The sequence below is a fragment of the Falco peregrinus genome, chromosome 7 (genome assembly GCF_023634155.1).
Source record: "Falco peregrinus isolate bFalPer1 chromosome 7, bFalPer1.pri, whole genome shotgun sequence".
Classification (NCBI taxonomy): Eukaryota; Metazoa; Chordata; class Aves; order Falconiformes; family Falconidae; genus Falco; species Falco peregrinus.
The window spans coordinates 35788498-35808387 of NC_073727.1; the positions used below are offsets into that span (position 1 = coordinate 35788498).

The 19890-nt window shown below is 36.6% G+C and overlaps 1 protein-coding gene across 6 annotated transcripts; it reads right to left on the reverse strand.

Moving 5' to 3' along the window:
• Positions 1-1155: 1155 nt before the first annotated feature.
• Positions 1156-17967, reverse strand: TMEM244 (transmembrane protein 244). 6 transcript variants are annotated; one of them, XM_055811219.1, is made up of 7 exons: positions 17758-17948; positions 13629-13724; positions 12840-12925; positions 12224-12297; positions 8509-8634; positions 6654-6698; positions 1156-5773 (listed from the first exon to the last, which is right to left on the reverse strand). In XM_055811219.1, exons 2-7 carry the CDS (start codon positions 13647-13649, stop codon positions 5679-5681), a joined length of 447 nt encoding a protein of 148 aa, XP_055667194.1. In that variant the 5' UTR covers positions 13650-13724; positions 17758-17948; the 3' UTR covers positions 1156-5678. The 6 variants fall into 6 exon arrangements, with proteins under 6 accessions (XP_055667194.1, XP_027652794.1, XP_005230338.1 ...); XM_027796993.2 differs by lacking the exon at positions 13629-13724 and having other exon boundaries at positions 17763-17948; XM_005230281.3 differs by lacking the exon at positions 13629-13724 and having other exon boundaries at positions 17758-17945.
• Between the last annotated feature and the right edge of the window lie 1923 nt (positions 17968-19890).

Below are 19890 nucleotides of genomic sequence, written 5' to 3' on the forward strand. Positions count from 1 at the left end.
GCAGTTGCTTTTCAATTACAACTTGCATTTTTCTTTAAATGTTTCAATGGCAAATGTTCAGGAAATAAAATTAATTTCTAAAGCAAGGGTTGCATGCTTAAAAATCTGCTGGAACATATGGCACACCAAATAATTGACTGATTAATTTGATGTAGAGAGTTTATTGCTTTAGATATGAATGTATCCACCACAGTCATTGCAGCCCTCTCTTTCTCTTCATGTTGGTATCCTTGTGAGTCTAACCTGAACAACTGAGATCTATTGGGACTGACATTGACACTCTTCACCTTTTCTCTTTTTCAAGCAAAAGTTAATTAACTGTGTTCACAGGTGGGTTTGGCTGTCTTAAAATGGATTTTTGTGTATTGATGATTTACTGAAAAATTTTGTTGGGACCTAGTTACCAGCACCATATCTCCCATTAGAACAGAAAATTGCTCCCAGCTAGGTAAGTTGGTTCATATCCTGCAAGTTCTCTTTCATTCTTCTGGGTGTTGAAGCAGCTATGTTCGTGAAATGCCTGTTTCCCTTTGCCTTTACCACTCACTGTCTGCCCTTCTTGCCCCTGGGAACGTACTAAAAAATACTCCCCGCTTTCGTGGGATTCACTATAATTTTCCAGTGAAGTGGTGTTAAAACAATCCCTTAGAATTCAGATTAGTTTTAAATACTAAATTCATATTAATGTAAATATTATTTGCTATTGAATTTGCTCATGTAATTTGACTAATATCTACAATATATTTTTTTCGGTTAATATCATAATAGATATCAAACACATTGATCTTTTTTGTCATTTTTAATGGTACATCTTTGTATGGACCCCCATCAAGGTTATAAAGTTAGTCAAAGCACCTTTTCAGCGTATTTTGAAAGCTACTGATGTAATTTCAGTGCAAAGGTGTCTGAAGACTGCTAGGAAGTTCGTAATTCTTAATGTATATGAGCATTTTGCCATCACCCATGTTATATTTAAACACTTCCCCTTTTGATGCTGAAAATCTGGTGATGGGTCTCTGAGCTCTGAGTGCGGGTCTGGGTACATATAAGTGGTTCTTTGACAGAGTATTGCTCCAATAGAGATAATGGGGCCTTTGCTGTTGGAAGCAGGAGTGGACCCTTTGTTTACAAATCACTTTGCAAATACATACGAAATAATCTCATATTAGGATTTATTTTCATTGGAAAATACTGAAAAGTAATGCCCAGGCTGTGACTATCTTGGATTCAGGACAATGACAGCAAGAGACTGAAAGTACCTTGCATACTTCTTACAGGCGCCAATTAACCATCGTATTTGATTGTGACTGTTTTCTAGGCGTAGGCAACCTTTAAAGATTGGGGCCAAGGCCTTTCATCAGATTTTGGTTGTCCATAGTTGGTGTCCTAGTTTTGCTTCCCAAATTCCCAGTCCAAGCCAATGCCATGCCACAGCTATGTCAGGATGTCATCCAAGCACACATCTTTCCCTTCTTTCACCCTTGTAGGCAGAGGAAACCAGAGTGTGTGAACTGGGAGATGACTGCAAGGTAGTAATTCGGTCCTCTTCATGGAGAATGGATGAAGTAGGATGTAAGTCCTTCACAGAGCATGCCTGCCCTACAGCATAGGCATAATTATCCTAGTGCACCTGAAGAGGGACTCTAAAGGGATCCATATCATTCTCCCTAAGCAGAGGAGAGGCTGGGACACGGGTCTGCATCTTAAAATCATAGCCTCACACTAAAAGGTTTAAAGCCAATAATAAAGGTATTAATTAAACCATCAAATTTTATAACCATTCCTAAGACCTTTATCCTCTCTGACATCTAATGAGACTGCATGCTGTCTGGGACCTTGATTAGCTCACAAAAAGAAGAGATTAGGGTATTAGCCATTACCGAGCAGATGGATCATTACACAGGATCTTAAGCCAAGAAATAAATATTCTCAGTCAGTCACATTTGGAGGATACAAAATATTTAAATAGAGCTTTAAATACCCACGGAGATTAACGAAGATCTAACTTTATGGTGTGACAACATACATAGCAGATGACAGGATGAGGAATAGGTAAGGTTTTCACATGCTCTCTCAGTTTAATGAAGCTCACTGGGTTATGATGGCCGTTTCTAATCAAGAGACTACAGGCTACAGGAATCCTGTGCCTGAATATCCAATGCAGGAGACTCCAGTGCAGGTGACTCAGCCACTCATTGCTGGTGATCTAGTATTATGCATACTGTGTTTTCTGTATTTATTGGTGCAGTAGTTGTTGGTATTTTTAGGAATACAGAAATAGTGAGTACTGTAGGGTTTTGTTTTGCTTGCTTTTAAAAGTTTGAATAAAAAAGAGATGGAAATGTTGATCAAGCAATTTCCAGAGCTGGAAAAATGACAGGCTTAGTTTGAATAACCAGCTCTCTGCTTCACTAGGAAATGAGAAGTATTTAAACCCATATTTTTACAAAAATGCCAACTAAAAATCATTACATATTTTGTACTCCACAGTTCAGTATTTGGCTGATTTTACAAATTTGAGTTAGTTTGTTGGTCCCAGAACAACTTTCTGAATTGGTTTGAACTCTGACATTACACTGAATGCAGTGCTATTAGCATAGGAATACAAGCTTAGAATCTCCAAAACCCTCACATTTCACTCATGTTTTTTGTTATAAGAAATTCCACCATTTGGAACAAGAATGAATGCAGAGCCATTTAGAGAGAGGGCTGAACTGAGGAGTCTTAGTAGGTGGTTGGATACAATGAAAGGGAGTTTCTTCCCTCTGAAAAAAAAATCTTAAAATTACTTTAAGTATGGTATTATTAAGCTATGCCATTTGTGTACTGTTCCATTGATTTCTGTACCTAATGTTTGCAACTTCTAACCTTCTTCCCTGCAAACTCTGCCTGGGAGTAGATAAAGCCTCCACCTGCTTGTAATGTTTTCTAGACTGTTTACACCCCCACAGATATCTGTGCAAACTTGTGACTACTAGACGGCATACAAGGCGTTAAATAACAACATCGATCCCACACCAACTAAATTAGACAATATTCCTGTGCCTGGCTGAGGCAGAGAGCAAAGAATTCTGAAAATCCTGGGTCAGAAGCCCCAGGCACAACATCACAGATTATAGTTGTAACTATAGATGTGGAGCCCACCTTTTCTAAAATCATGTATACAGCAGAAAAGATTGCGGCATCCAACTGACATACAAGTCTCATGTCACGAGACTCCAATGCTACAAGTTCAATCTGTAGATTTTTACTTCTTTCACTAATATTTACTATTTATGTCTTCTTGTTTCTTGCTTTCATTGTGACATTTTTTTCAAACACATATCCCTGTTGCTGTTTTCTCTGTTTTCCTTCTGCTTTCTGTAGCGGTCTTTTCTTGTAGTCTTTGGCAGGTCTGTTGCGAAACATACGACGCGCTTCTTTTCCTCCAGCAGCTCTTCTTTCCCACCTGTGTTTTTACTGTTATCAATTAGTCACATGCAAATTGCTCAGGTGGGTCACTTTGTTGTTGTTCCAGAAACAGCCAGGTTTGTCATATTCAAAAGTACTCTTTTGGTGTATCAGTTAGAGACCACACAGTATTAGATATTATCTTTGAAGGCTTCTAACCAGGTAATGTCCACACAAGTGTAGCGCATACTGCTTACCTGATAAATATTTATTTGTATAATATGAACTTTCTCTACACTTTAAACATTATGTGTAACATTTATCATTGGTGCTCAACATAAAAGTGATGGAAGAGATGAAAGAAATAATGCTGAAATTGTCTCACCATTTTGTATCTGCAAGCAATGCAAAAAGCTATTAACTCTAATAGCTGGACTAAGGCTTTAATCCTTGATGGAGTTCTTGCTGTGATTGTTTTGCTAGCAGTGGCCTAGTTGCACATGCTTGGGAGAAATCCATGGACTAAAGCACTTGTCATATTAGTCTGAAGGTATCTCTTGCTGGTGATTGAAGATTTTAAATAGAAAACAAAAGTTTAAATTGTCAGGACTGGGCAAAAGAGCTACAACAAGGTGCAGCTGGGCTGACACACATAGAGGAAAATCCTGTTAGGTTAAAAATAGAAACTTGTTCCACCTGTGGATTAACTTTATATTTAATCCACTCATGTTCTGCCACATGGCACATAACCTACACACACAGTGTGAGGACGAGGACAGAGGTATGAATTTACACTAGATGGTACTTCCTTCCCATCCATTTTTATAGCTCTGAACTGAAACAAATCTGGAAGAAAAGTGCAAACATTTTTCAAATAATACCAGTTAGTTATCTGCACACTAATATTTCTGGAGATACAAATCTGTCAAACTAAAACCAGTCCCTGGTTCAGACCAGTGATCAGTGCAGGTCAGTTAATTCACTCTCTGGAATTATCTCTGCTGGCTTCAGTATACAGCCTATTATGCTGAACAACTTGTAAAGTCTACATCTATTCAGTGTTATGGATTTACATACCTGGTTTCTCTCTAAAATGACTTCCATATCTGTCATTCATGAGAGACAAACTCATTCTTTTGGGAGTCTTCTGCAAAATGGCAAAATGCTTCTCACTGTATATGTAGTTTCAGTATTAAAACTTAATTGAAAATTTTAAAACTTGCAATAAATTTTAAGATGTTTAATTAGATTAACAGGGGACAGATTCTTCAGAGGCATCATCTGTTGAGTAAGATTAAGGCAAATGAAACATTTAGCACTCCTGTGCAAACAGCAATCCAGTCTTGCGCTTCTAAGCAAAGTGCAGTTGAAATCAAATCACTGGTATCATATTTAAGATGAAGTTGCCTTCAAGCAATTTTCCTGTTACAATTTCATTATGGTTAAGGAGATAAAGAGTTACTTGAAGCCACTACTTAGGTTTGTTTGTTGTTTTTAATTACCACTGCCCATAAACTCATGCTTTGGCATTGGCCCCTTGCAGCTGGGGGAGGGAGAAAGGGATATGTAAAAAAGTGGCTGTCAGTAGTATTTGCTTTTCCTTCTTCCAGCACCCCCAGACCATAAATGGATCATTAGCAAATGAGAGAATAGCCTGAAGGTATTCTAGAAAGTATTTGTGTGTGGAATCCCTGGAAGCAAGGGGAGCAACCAGACATGGGGATTGCAGGTCTGCCTGCTGTTTCCTTGGGTAGCTTCCAGGTGAGAGTTTTAAGACGGGAAGAGATGCAGAGCTATGTGCTGTTCACAGATTATTCTTTGCCAGGGGTTTGCCAGTAAAGTCTGCTTTAAACCTACAGTGATTTATGCCAGACAGGGTGACTTTAGAGCTTTGCAGTGCTTGTGAGAGGTCAGATTCCAGCCTAAATTAGAGTCAGCATTTCATAAAATACAACAGATAACAAGCACTCTGAAAACGCTATATTCAGATCTGGTTTTTTCCTTTTCCTTGTAGGATTTTGCAAGTGTTGCACCATTACTCTCATCCTCCTTATGGTTTATTTGTTTTTTTAAAAAAGAGATAACCTGTCTAATTAGCTGCTTAATGGAAAATGTACATACAAAAGCTAGAAGTAGTGACATTGACACTGCAAACAAGTGTGAGATACAAGATGTCTGGTAAGCTAAACATTAGCCTTACAAAGTCAGTTGCTAACTTAATTTTAATTATGTTATTAATCAAATCACAGAATTAATATAAATATAAAAACAAGTTCTAATTTTTCTTTTCAAAAATCATCTAGAATTGGGTAAATGAAGTTGTCTTTGAACAAGCAATATGCCAAAGTCTGTCCTCCAGAAATCATTGAAATGACTCCAGATCCTGAAAGAAAATATATGACTGTTTTATATTAATTTTTATAGTGGAATACAAATGTTATATTAAAATATTAAACAGACATTCTTTTATCTTCAATTTCTTAAAAACAGCCTGTCTACTTAAACATTTTTCCCAAAGCTTTAACCACCTACAAAGATATCAACACCAGCAGCAGCTGATACAAAAGCCAGTTGCAGGACAGGGAATTTATTTGCCTGTCTCCATCATTTAGGAATTTATTGCAGCTGTCAATCCTTGTTATCCATCATATAAGAAAGAACAGAAGTCAGTCCTTTTCCCTTAACTATTTTTCAAGATAATATATTCTAGTACAAAGCTATGCTCTTCATTTTACAGAAAATTAAACATTCAGAAATTTGGGGTTGCCATTCACTCTAAGAAAACGTAACAATGGGGATTTATCTCATCTACTGTAAGTACCTGTGCATAGTGTTTATAAAACTTGCCTCTGAAGGTGCCTGCTTCTTTCCACTGACTATAAAAGGTAGCAAGGAAGACTACTTTGGGCAACTGTGTGTTTGACACCTGAATTAAGTCAGATGGTTTGATTAGTCAGGACTTAATCATGATTTATTTTAAGAATGTGAGTGTATCTGCTGTTTTTTAGAAGATTAACATAAGCTAAGTACACTCTGGACTTAAAACACGAGATTTTTTTAAGGTAAGACAAATGTTAGCCCAGTGTTACTTGCCTGTGTCATTAAAAGAAATATAAATAAAAAGCATGTATTTCTTTAAATGTTGAAAATTCTCAAATTAGTGAGACAACAGACATTTAGTAGAAACAAAGAAACAATTGATACTGTAAATACTAATTTTCTACACAGAGTCTAACAATTTAAATTAAAGAATGTAATTATACCTAATGCCAGCCACCAGTGTAACATCAGGGGGAATTCAGACATAACTGCAAGGAGAAGTACACATTTTTAAACAGTAAGGAAGGGGACATGTAAACATTACGTTATCAAAGGTCTGCTTAGTTATGTTTTATAAATTATATACTTTACATTTATTGAAATTGCAAATGCATATTTAGGTCCTGATCATTCAGATACTTGGCCATACCATTAAGCTTAGCCTGGTGAGTGATCCCACTGGAAGTCAAGTCTTAAACCTTAAAATAAGTGTGTGCTAAATGGACCTCTTAGACTCTCTGTGGAAGAAATGCCTTTTTTATTACTTACCTGTACACAGTTCAGTACAATAGAGACACTGATCCCCTGGTAGAGTGCCTACAGATTGCTGCAATCCAAATAAATTAAGCTGCCTGGCGATGCAGTGCATGACAGGCAGGCTGGAGCTGTGCACTGCAAGTTAGCACTATTGCACAGCACGAGCTTTCCTGTGCCAGGCATTTGCCCTTGCCTCGTGCAAATTGACCCGCATCCCCACTGTATGATCAGCTAACTGCAGGGCCATTATATGACCCAATGTTGCTCCCCCCCCCCCCCCCCCCCCCCCCAAAAAAAAAAACACCCAAAAAACAACAAACAGCTGGCAGGACTGTAGAGGCAGTAAAGTGAGCTGGGAGGCACACTGCATATGCTGGCAGCCCAGAGTCATCCAGCAGAGCTTTGGTTGGCCATCTAAAAGAAACAATAACAAATCTGGGGTTGTTTGGACATTAAAATGCATAATCTAATATAACAATAGAAGATACCTTCCCATATATATAATGTACAAAGCAGGTTTTGTTGTAGTTTTTGTAAATTCCTTGATTAAAATACCAAAGTTATTTGTAAGGAATAACAGTAATTTAAATTCCAGGAAATCAAATTCCCTAGATGAAAAATTATGCTTAATTTTCTAAGATGAACTCTGTTGGTCTCTGGTTTAACTTGTCATGGGAACTGGGGAATCCCCGTGTGTGTAAAGTGCTAAAAGACAAATGGACAAAGCATTGGAAAAGGGAAGATGAAATGAATTGATGTACTACGAAAGGAGTCCTAATTTTCAGTGGTATTTTCCCCATTTCTAAATTCTAGAATAAACATACTAAGCACATTGTTATAAGAGAAAAGAATCCCCAAGTGGCTTCTGGCAAGGATGAGGTTAAAGTATATTTCCTAAACAGCTATAGCAGTGTTCTGCTAAACAGCATGAGAAGAGGGAGCAGGTTACCAGGTGCTGGCAAAAAGTGATGGCGAGTCTCATTTGCAGCAGTGAATTCTTTCCCTTTTCTTTCCTTTGAGGGGAAGAGTTCCAGGGGAAAAAAAAGATGCTTGGATGGTAAAATGCTTTATTTTCCTTGATGAGATTTAGTTCAAATGATCTAACTTGAAAACTTTGAATTGGCTTTGCTGAAGCAAGCCTTGTTTTTACTCTGAACTGGAGCTGAAGTGTTAATGAGCAGATCTTAAAACTGTCAGGACATGGACAACTATTAATGACTTGTTTTAGTGAAAAACATACCTCACAGATGCTGAAATTGTATCTAGGCTGGAGCCGTTTGATCCAAACTGTTAGATTATGAACTAAACCACTGATTTTTTAATAAGAAAATAGGGTTTGAAAATTCTGCAACAAAACTAGGAATAAGTTTTAAATGGCAGGATTTAAATACATGCATGAATCAAATGGAGGGAAAGTAGAGATATACATTGTTTAGCTGTAAGGAAAAATTGAGTGAGTCTAGTAATATGGTAGATGAATCATAGTTAATTGGTCCTTCAGTTTGTGATACTATACATGTATTTAGCAGTAAACCTACTTACCAACTGAAGTTATGATGATATGAATAATAGTAACTGTTACAGCATAATCCCAAACCCATTCTTCCACAATCAGGGCAAACAGCAAACCACAAATGAAGAAAGTTATTTCCAATGATATCACAAGAACTGTAAATGAAAATAGGATATTTACATCAAACAGTATTGGAAGGCTTTTTCTCATATTCAAAATGAAAACAATAGGAAGTTAAAATGTCAGAGGTTGTTATGTTTTTTCACAAGATCAAATATTACACTAATGTTTTAATTCTAATTAATTTACACTAATGTTCTAATTTTGTCACAGACATCTGCATGGGTTGTTTCCTGATTTGCCTATAGACTTTAAAATGTTAGATATTTCATGTAAAAACATGAAGATTAACAGAATTATGACCAATGACAGGATTATGACCAGTTTACATAGCCTAGAGGAAAAATGGTGTGGAAATTTTACTTATGGACCATCCACACTTTTTGCACATGATGCCAAATAGACTTGGTCGATATTGACATAGAAAATTTTTGTCTCATACAAAACAGAATTTTTTGTTTAAGGAGTTATGTTTGGTAAGAAATGGCATGGCTTTGTCCCTGTTGACTTCATTGCATATATATATATATGTATATACACACACACCAGAACATAGATAGATAGATAGATTTATTTATCTCGGAACAATTTAAGACTTGCAAAGGGAGATAGAGCAGAGAGCCTACAAGGTGAGCAGAGGCAATCCATTCATATGGATCTCATGGTACATCCAACCAGGAGCCTGGCTTTTTTCAGTGCTGACAGCAAGGCTGCCACAGCTACCATGCTGTCACTGTGCCCGACATTCTGCAGCTAGCTCTGTGTTGTGTTAAACCGTGTATAGGGATTACCAGCAAAGTGATAATAACTACATTATGCTGCCAAAAGAGACTGTTAAAGTTATCTGATCAAGAAAATTCCTTCTCTCAGTGACAGAATGGTGCATTTCTGTCCTCTGCTGTGTTCTCTGGAGTGTGTTGAGCCATGCCATGCCACCCACTTGTGCTGACCACCTCTGCTGGCACAGGGTGCAGCTCCACAAAAGTAATGGCACAGGCAAGCTGTGCCTCCCCCGTGGACAGGAAAGCAGCCTGGAAGGCATGGAGCACCTATGCTGACAAGGGTGACAGACCTCATCATGGCATTTGATGAGCTGTGCTCTTTGACACAGCAATGGAGTGGTGCTTAGCTGTCAGCTTGTTTACTTGCTATTAACGGTAATGGGATCAAAAATAACCACTTTTAGGACGAAGTTTGACTTTATGCTGGGTGGCTACCTGGTATAGCAGGGGGATTGAATGGAAAATGTATGATCACAGGATCACAGAATGGTGAGGGTTGGAAAGCACCTCTGGAGATCACCTAGTCCAACCCCCTGCCAAAGCAGGTGCATCTGCAGCAGGTTGCACAGGATTGCACCCAGGTGGATTTTGAATGTCTCCAGAGCAGGAGGCCCCACAGCCTCTCTGGGCAGCCTGTGCCAGGGCTCTGTCACCCTCAAGGTAAAGCAGATTTTCCTCACGTTCAGATGGAATTTTCTGTGCTGCAGTTTGTGCCCATTGCCCCTTGTCCTGCCGCTGGGCACCACTGAAAAGAGCCCGGCCCCGTCCTCTTGACATTTGCCCTTAAGATATTTGTATGCATTGATAAGGTCCCCTCTCAGTCTTCTCTTCTCCAGGCTAAGGAGGCCCGGCTCTCTCAGCCTTTCCTCGTAAGGGAGATGCTCCATTTCCCTCATCATCTCTGTAGCCCTCCGCTGGACCCTCTCCAGCAGTTCCCCGTCTCTCTGGAACTGGAGAGCCCAGAACTGGACACAGCACTCCAGATGCAGCCCCAGCAGGGCAGAGTAGCAGGGGAGGATCACCTCCCTCGACCTGCTGGCCACATTCCTCCTAATGCACCCCACAATCCCGCTGGCCTTCTTGGCCACCAGGACACACTGCTGGCTCATGGGCAACTGGCTGAGGTCTCTTCTAGCTGTAGTCCTGAGCTCCCACACAACAGGCCATAATCGTGCATTTCTAAGTCTTATAATTTTCCATATAAATGCATTTTTTTCTTATCTCGAAGTACACAGGTATATATAATAGTCACATTTTAAATGGAATTACTTCTTTCTTTTACTGTTGCAGTAAAGTAATACCTAAGATTATGGTAGCTGAGATTAGAGAGACCATCATTATTTTTTCACTGTATTTAATTTATGCATTTGGCAGCATTCTGCGCCTTTCAATTTTATTCTTTTCTTTATAGGATCAATTAGTTCCTACAATATTATGGATTTTTCATCCACCACTTTAAAAAAATGTAAAAACTAGGAAAAAAGTAACTGGAAAAATAAAGTTAGGAAAGTGGGAAATAACACTCCAAAAATCTTAACATTTGACAGTGCATTTTAGTATTTTTAGTTTATCATATTTCACAATGATAGTATCCATTAAAATTGTACCAATAATTTTATAATTTAAAAAGTATGCTTAGTATAGACAGATATTCTGTAAAGGTTTTTACAAAACTGGGCCAGTAATGATACCTCAGTTCTGAGCTGACTTCCATTTTTATTTTGAGGTTATGTTTTAAAGACATAATTCTGTTTTTAACAGGCATAAGTAAGACTCCTGAGTAAAGGAATTCTCATTTGCAACATCATTCAGAGACCTTCATTTTGTGTCTGTGTCTGTGCCCATAGCCTCCTTTAAATAGATCCTGTTATATTTGGTTTTCCATGTTATTTCATTGGGTGGACAGAAAGGACAGCTGCATGACATAGTTCCTGTCTTTGACATATAAACGTGCTGCATCAAACTAGGTGATAAAGTTTGGGGCAAAAATAATCATGTTGAGATCCAGTGGTTACATTAGGGCCCTGGAAAGTAGTTCTAATGGAATATGGCTTAATTTTCTTTTCCACTGCTACAAATGTTCTTTTTTCTTCTCAAATCAGTATTGACACTGCACAAATATCCATGCATCTTTATTACTCTTTTTTAACCTGATGAGCCAACCAATTTACTTCTGAGCTTTACTTACTTTACTGACAGATAATGTGGTTTCCCCTTTGTAAAACAGATTACAAATCTGGTAAAATTTCATGTATGCATGAAATAATAATCATGTATAATTTTTTAGGGACAACAGTTTAGGAAAAAGGATATATTTTGAGACCCTCAAACAAAAATGCAGAAATTCGAATTAAGATATATAAAGATATGTTTAGGGATTCAGCTATATTCAAACTGTGAAATTTTAATGCCCCCTATATACAGGCATTACCAAAGCAAAATTTCTGTTAGTTAAATGTGACATATTATTCTGATCTGGATCCAATGAGTCTTAAGAAATTTGCTGCAATATGAAAATTAAATTTAACAACTTTGTGAAGGAACTTCACAGAGAATAGGTAATTATTCTGCAATGCAAAAGAAGCATCCTAGCAAAGCAGCACGTTTTCTTCCGATGATGCAAGATCAGAAGAACAACTCAAGGAAAAGCCTGACAATAACTTGAACAGTAAGTATCAATACAGAAATGAGAAGTGCCAGCAAGATGAATAAGCATTTAAAATACAGAAATCATTAGTATTACTAAAATAGCTTCAAAATACTGTCCATAAGGAAGATGAATTTAAATCCAGACAGAATCTATTTTCTTGACTGAGGAAATAAACCAAACAACTTCAGTTACCTAAATAATACGGGTTAATCCACGAGGGATTTGTCTTAAAATCAAAAGGTGCCAAACCATCCAACATTTTAATCCTGTGGAAATAGAAGGAATAAATTTAACCAGAGATTTTCAGTAATGCTTTAGCGATTATATAACATATTATGGGTGCTTTTAAATATGATTTCAAATGGAATACTGTGGTCTTTTACAAGCTCTCTACATCCCACTCCGTATTGTGGTCTTATTCCTGCCCATTTTTATTCATTACATTTGGCTCTATACATGCTAATTAATAACTTCAAAAGGGAATAGAATTAATCTTTTTTATCGACTACAAAATCTTTTGTTTCCTTTTTTCATGTCATCTTTTCTGTTACATTCATTTATTTACATAGTGCAAGTGCAAGGAAGTATATTAGGACCAACATTTTACATTAGTTTTGAGTTTGTTTGCCAGCTTGTGCATTTGAAAGAAGCTTCGGGTACAATTTAACTGAATTTGAAAAACATGTTCACAGAATAACTGGGACTGCATGTCTCCAGTCGGGATGCCTCCTTGAAAGAGTCATCACTCTACCCATTATATCCAGTTGTAGTATGCCAGCGTATTAGACTAAAGACAAAGGAATCTTACCTGAATACTGCGAAGCACACAGATAGGACCACATAGTACACAGTGTAGAAAACTACCATGCATATCAACAGGTTCACCAGAACAACCTCCAAAGGGAAAAAGACAGTAAAAACCTAATGCCGTGTTTACATCAGGTATGTAATTGTCAGAAAACAGTTCCAGATTTCTATCAATCATAATGGGGGGGGGAAGCATTTAGAAAATAAAATATTTAGACAGAATTTTTGCTGTTGCTGATTACATAAAAGTTGCTAACAGCTCTTTGTTACATTTCAGCTCCTAGTGTGTGGTTGTAATGCATGGCTCTTTGGTTTTGAATTGAACTTACTGAATTTATAAGTGTTCAGAAAATGAGGACATTTCTTGACAGTTATTACACAGGAGACCTTGAGAGTTTAAGATCATTCAGATGCTTAAATAAGCCTAGTTTTTAACTTAAAAGAAATGCCATCCTTGCAAGTATGTTGAAACCGTATGCAAATAAAATGTAGAAAGTGGTAAAGCAGTAAGTTAAGTTTCTCATCCTGTAGAAAATGTCACCCTAGTGCTTACTTGCAAAGGTAAGGATGTAGACAACTTAAATGAGTAACAAGGGATATCTTGTTAAAGATTTTTCAAATTTCAATGTTCGTGAATTTATTCTAAATAAATTCCAACTCCAAATTGAAAAATACCCCTAAAAATATGTTTCATAAAGCAACCACTATCTTATGATCCAATACTGTGTCTTTAAGAAAAGAGAAACACGATCTAGAGAATTATACAAAGGATGTATATTTGCTAAGATACCTTGGTATCATTTTTTTCCATTCCATTTCGCTGTCTTCATTTCTAAACTGAAGTGTCAGAAGCAATGCAGCCAGAGAAAAACCTGTGAGCCTTCACCTGATAAAGTTCATAAGACGCCTTGAGATCCTTTCAAGTGAAGCATGGTTAACATACCTCTGATCATCTAAGTTGGCTTTCTGAATTATGCAGACCCTAGGATTATATTAATTCCCATAAGTATAATGTAAAATTATGTTTTGAAGGTTAATATGTTTTGGTAATAATAATAGTCTTGCTAATGCAGAACACTTTGATTTGTTTTTCTGTGATGAATTAATTACATTCCAGATGTTTATTTGGGCTTTTTTGTTTTATAAAGGGAAATGTTAGACATCAGCAGTAGAGATCTCTATTCACCAGACTCGAGCAACTGCTTTGGCAATATTGTGTGCTTGCTTAACAACATGGAACTGAAGATATTTACTGCAGCCAGGAAAGTGCTCAGTAAAATCAGTTTTTCTTTTCTATAGACTCCAGATTGTCTTGCATTTTCTTACGCTAGCTAGTGCTTTATCTTGTCTTCTTTGTCCTTTCCTCTTTCTTAACTTCTCTGTTTCTTGCCTTTTGTGTTGGCTTATTTTTTTAACTCCTGACTCTCTCTGTAGTAATTTTCTTCTCTGCCTATCCCCTCCATCCTGTATCTTCTGCTCTTTACTTTCTTCTGAAAAAATATAAATAGAAAGCAGTCATAAGAAAGACAGTGACTGTAGAAACAATTGCTACTAGTTTCATATTGTCCATCTTTAATGTTGTGCTACATGGTGCTTTACAATGGAAGGATGCGTGACTACATTTTGCTTTTTGATATTAAAGCACCCCAGTTTCCATTTTAGGAGTAGAGTATTGTATAAATTCTTAGCCTAAGTACAACACATGTGCTGACTTAAGACTTTTCTTGCCCTTCATCCACTTTGGCATTCAAAAATTGGAAACTAGCAAATGTGTGTTTACCTGACTTATCTGGTAAGACCACCATAGATCTCCAAACTATGGTCCATTATGCAATAATGATCTAAGGGGAACATAATTACTATCGTGATTCCATTATAACGTAAATACACTTGGACATGTAAATATGGGTCCTAACCCTGCACATTTTCATGTGGTCTGCAAGATCCCATGCTGAATTTCCTAAGATGAATGGAATTGAGCTGACAGCAAGTGAGTTTGGAAGTTCTGATGTTTTACAGGACTTCTTGTCTATGTTGATAAAAAATAAATTTAAAATTAAAAAATTTGCACTAAGATGATGAAATATTCCAAATATGGATATTCATTCAAAAGTAAATCCATGAAAAGTGGCCCTGCATAAATGAAGTAGTAAAATATTGGGGGTTTAATGCAATTTTTCAGTGTATTAGAATGGCAAGTAGAGACTGTGGACTGCATGTAGTGAATCATTATATCAGCGCAAAAGAAGCCAAGGTTTATCTCTTTGAATGGTGACAATATTTCCAATGGGATCAAATTTTTGAAAAAATAGGTAACAGCTAATAGAGGAATGGGACTCAGTTCTGAAGAAAAATAAAATGAATCGTGTGTAGATTGGTTACAGGGACTGAGGTAGGGGAAATAATTGCATATTCATAACTAAAAAGGAATAGGAATTATTTGGAGAACAACTAAGACTAAATAAAGGAATGAAACCAAAACCCAAATGTATATGATACTGTGAAGTTTCCAAATTAATTTCCGTTTTGCAAAGTTTGAAAAAGACTTGCTTTTTTTATTTATTTGCTTTTATTCAAGAATTTTTATCAAAACTGGTAATGAGTGCCCTTATCATTGCTGTGGATTTTGAGGATAAATTTGGATAATATTCTTGACATGTGATTCAAAATTAATAAAGGGAAAAAAAGAAAAGAAAAGGTATGGAATATTTTTTTAAGTCCCCAGTTTTAAATAAACCTCCGTTGGCAGGTGAGATTGCAGTGAAAAATGTAAAATGTAAGCCAGCTCTAAAGTGCAATTTCCATTTTGATTTGGTTTGTTATATGCTGGTAAAAGGAGCCCTTATTCAAGAAGGCAGTGTCTCTGAAAAGGGCTGTAGATGAGCATTAGCTCACACTAGCTAGCTTTTATGAGTTGCTTTTGCAAGGCTGCAACACAAAAGAAGCCCTTAAGGCTTTGGGTTTTAAAGTGGGAGAATATGAATAGAAATAGGGAAGAAGTATTACCTTTAAACACAGCACTGCAAAGACAAAGTGGCATCCAATTTGGTGCCAGCAATTTTTAAAGTAAGTTAAGAAATTAAGAAGGTGCAGAGAAGAGCAACTAAAGGGAGCTGATGGTTTGGGGTTTTTTGTTTTTTGGTTGTTTTTTTTTTTCATTAGGGCTACAGCCCTAAAGAGGTCAATCTGTTTAGCTCTAAGGGCTGATTTGATTATGATGGATAAGTACCTTCACAGGCAGAAAATACCAGGTACTTAAGTACTCTTTAATCTATCAGAAAAGCTACAAAAAGTAAACAGCTACAAGTTACAGCTAGACAAATTCAAAAGATGCTTGAAGGATATTTTTAATTGTAAAGGCAATCGGCCAGTGGAAAAAACTGGCTTTGGAAATAAGAGCATTCAAAGCAAAACCAGATGCTTCTCTGGATGAAGCTTCACTCAAACATTTCTAATGTCCATTTCTGGTCTTAGTTCTTTGAATGATTGTGCGGTAGACAAGACATTTACAGAACTGTCTGACATTGACAGAAGCATGGATACTGTGAATTTAGCAAGCTACTTATTTTTATATTGTAAATATTGTAATATTCTAAATATTGAATAGTGCATCTATCTCCCATAAAGAGAGAGAGCAAGGAGCTTTAGTTTCTAATGCAATAGGAGAGAAATCAATCATGCCTGTATAAACCTATTTGTCAATAAATAAATGCCCAGGACAGTCTTACTCTTTTCTTCTTTGCCTACATCAGAACAAAGCCAAGCAAAACCAGAGAATGATTATTTTCAGCCATGTTGGTCTAAGGGCTAAATACAGCTTTCCTATTTCCACCATCTTTGGTCTTATTCTAAATGAAAATTGGCCAAATAACCCATTTGATCCCTTCTTTTCCATGGTGTACACCATGGCACTGTAATATTAATTGACTACAATGTCATGTGCAAGTTTGGCAGCCATGCAACCTCCTACCGCCAAAAAGTATCCCTTAGCATCAGAAGTTTAATCTTTAGCACATTTTCAGTGGGAATCATTTGCATTCCATTGCTCCGAGCAGATGCACATTTCCTGTAATTCTTTATCCACTGCCCATCCTCTAGCAACTGCCTGCTTGAAGCCTTATCTGCTCTAGATGTAGATTCATACTGTAATAAAAGTGGTGAGACAGGACTGAAGTGAAAATCACAGCACTGAAGACCAGCAGTGTGTTGATGACCTGTTGACCTCTAATTACAGTAGGTCAATTCCTAGCCTCTCTTGAAGTCAGTGACAAACTTTCATCAGCAGCAAAGGCCCAGGATTTTTCTCTTTGTGCCCAGAATATCCTTAGTCCCTGTTTTAGGGATGTAGTAATGTATTAGGTATAGCATTCTTTGCTCAGTCAAGTAAGCTAAGGAAATGCATGTAACATGAAAATGAAAACCCTCTGAAAATTTTCCATTTGTATCACATTCTACTTCGGGCTTTTTTATTTGATCTTTCCCCTGAAATTTAAACATATTTTTTTAAATTCCCAGAATAGTTTTTATTTTCAAACTATTTTTCCTTTCTAATTCCTCAGATATTTCAAAGCAAAAGCACAAGTTAAAAATTATAGGGTCATTTATTATATGCTAAAACAACTTAAAGAATCATAGGAAATCACTGGTGTCATCAAATGAAGGATTTTATTAGACACTTCCAAGGACTATATCTCATAAACGGAACTACATCACATATTTTGAAATCCTTTTTATAAGATGTACTTTGCAGTACTTACTACCAGCACTATAGTGTAAAGTGTCCTTTTAATTTTGGTTTTTAGGAAGAGAACATTGAAGAACACTGTAAAAAATAAAACAACAGCTCTTTCAAGCCCCAAATAGCTAATTCTCTAAATACTGTCTAGTGACATACAACACTTAAACTCAGTTCTCTTTACCTTACTTTCAGCAGTTTTGACCTTGAGAGCCATGGACACATGATGTTGAAAGGAAGAGCTGTTGCTATATTCCGTACGCCAACATCAGCAGGAAGAAGCAGCTGGTTTTCACCCAAAAAAACATTCTTATAGGTGAGCATAGGACAGAGTGAGGTGGGTTGATTGGATTAAAATGCATTGAGACAGAAGCCATCTGCAAGCTAACCGTAAGCCGCTGAAGAGCAAAGAGAAAATCCTACCAGTTCATTTAATGTTGGTGCTTCTGTAGCTACAGTCAGCCAAAGCATATCTATAACACAACTTGGCTATTGAAAGACAACATTATTAATATTATTTTCTACCTGCTATTTGCTTTTTTCAGCATTCATTTGATCACAGTTTCTTGGGGTTATTATACCTTCCTACTTTTAATTATTTTTACAATTTTTAACATTAATTCTATTAACTGTAGATGTGGACTGGTACATTCTTCATAATGTTCTTTGCTAATGTTTTTCTTCTGACTATCCCTTTATTACATCAAGTGTAATTCACATTGAATTAGGTATAATTATGTAAAGAAATGCCAGACTTAAGTTATGACTCTTCTTTTCCTGAACCATATTTTTTTTCCTTCATTAGAAAGAAATGTAATGTGCTTTAGAGCAGATCCAACTTCTACTGAGCAGTTCCTTAATGGGTTCAGATTAGACTTTTTACAGACACATTATGATTCAGTATGCTATGTTATTTGGAAAAAGGAGATCATATAAGGGAGCACTTCTGAAACTGAACCAAGAACGACCTTTTTTTCCTGTCACTAACGTAATATGCGCAAGTTTCATTAGGGTTTTCATACCTTTTTAAATCATACAGAATAAACGTTATCTGCTTTAAAATATAGTCTGCACTCAGTAAATGAGCTTTCACTCATGGATTCCAGATTGTGTCAGAGAAATTACTAGTACCATTGTGTGAACTTCCTTCCTGTGCAAAATGCTAGCACAAAAATCTTTACATCAGTTAAGTCCTATTTTGAGAGCTTAAGTGATGTCAAAGGGGTAGACTGAAACAATGTAAAAAAACTAAATTAATTTGCTTCAACTATTGCAATAGTCACAAATAGCAAATTAATGAAGAAATATTTATTTGAATAATTAAAAAAATATTTGAAAAATATTTGAAAAGGAACAAAAGGTTTCAAAGAGCATCTTATTTACCCCAAAGTGTCAGCTGAAAACAAAATTCAATTCACAGAAAGTTTTGCAGTATCTCTAAGTAGCAAGATAATTGAAAAAGTAATGGATTGCATTAATCTAAAACCATTATTAAACTTAACAAGAGTTTACATTCACTGACTGACTTCTTCACAAAGAGTCGATTTAACCGAAGACTGAGGATGGAACCAAAAGTTACTGAGTTTGACTGAAATGTAATGGAAGCTGTAGGCATGGATTTGCTGAGGAGGCTAAGAGGTTCCTCCCATTCCTATTGCACAGCTGAAAACGTTAAATAATCTAAGGGAAAGGATAGTATTTCTGTTGTATCCCTGCTTCAAGATTGGAAACACCTGAACTGTAGTAGCCCAATGAACAGGTGCAAATCAAAATTGGAAGTGGCAGAAACTGTGTGACCCAATATACTGACTAAATCACTCCATGGTGAACGTTAACTGGAGAGATGTGTTACTGTTAGCAAAAAATGATGAGGTAACGGAATAATCACTTTTTGTATTTCTTATTTTCTTCAAATTCTTTTTTACTGGGTCAACTATATGAAATATGACAAGTATTCAGCAGAGGGAGACAGAAGGCAAGTTTTAATAGAGGTTAAAAGAAATGATAAGTTTCAGTTTCAACAAGCCCTACTTTTAAACACAGACTGGTTTTTGAAGCTTTACACTACAGTTTTTTATTAAGGCTAAGAGGAAAAGTAGTGTTCCATTATTTCTGAACCCCTAGAGTTTGTACTGGTTTGCTTTATGGAAACATCCAGGAAATAGTTACTTTGGTAGGATTTTGATACCTGACTCTCACATGTTTGAGAACAGTTAATAAATAACGCTATTTGGCTGTGTAGTGATAGGTAATGGATGAGATTTGAGAGACATTGACAAAGTCATAACTGCAGACAATTGCAGGATGGAGAACACCT

Bases quoted from the DNA above. Each gene is read 5' to 3' on its own strand.
- TMEM244 (XM_027796993.2), bottom strand. From the start codon at position 17,897: ATGCTCACCTATAAGAATGTTTTTTTGGGTGAAAACCAGCTGCTTCTT. The intron at 12,926-17,762 runs GTAAGGTAAAGA...TTCCCTTTGGAG, and splicing joins CAAGGTCAAAACTGCTGAAA to GTTGTTCTGGTGAACCTGTT. The intron at 12,298-12,839 runs GTAAGATTCCTT...CTATTTCCACAG, and splicing joins GTGTGCTTCGCAGTATTCAG to GATTAAAATGTTGGATGGTT.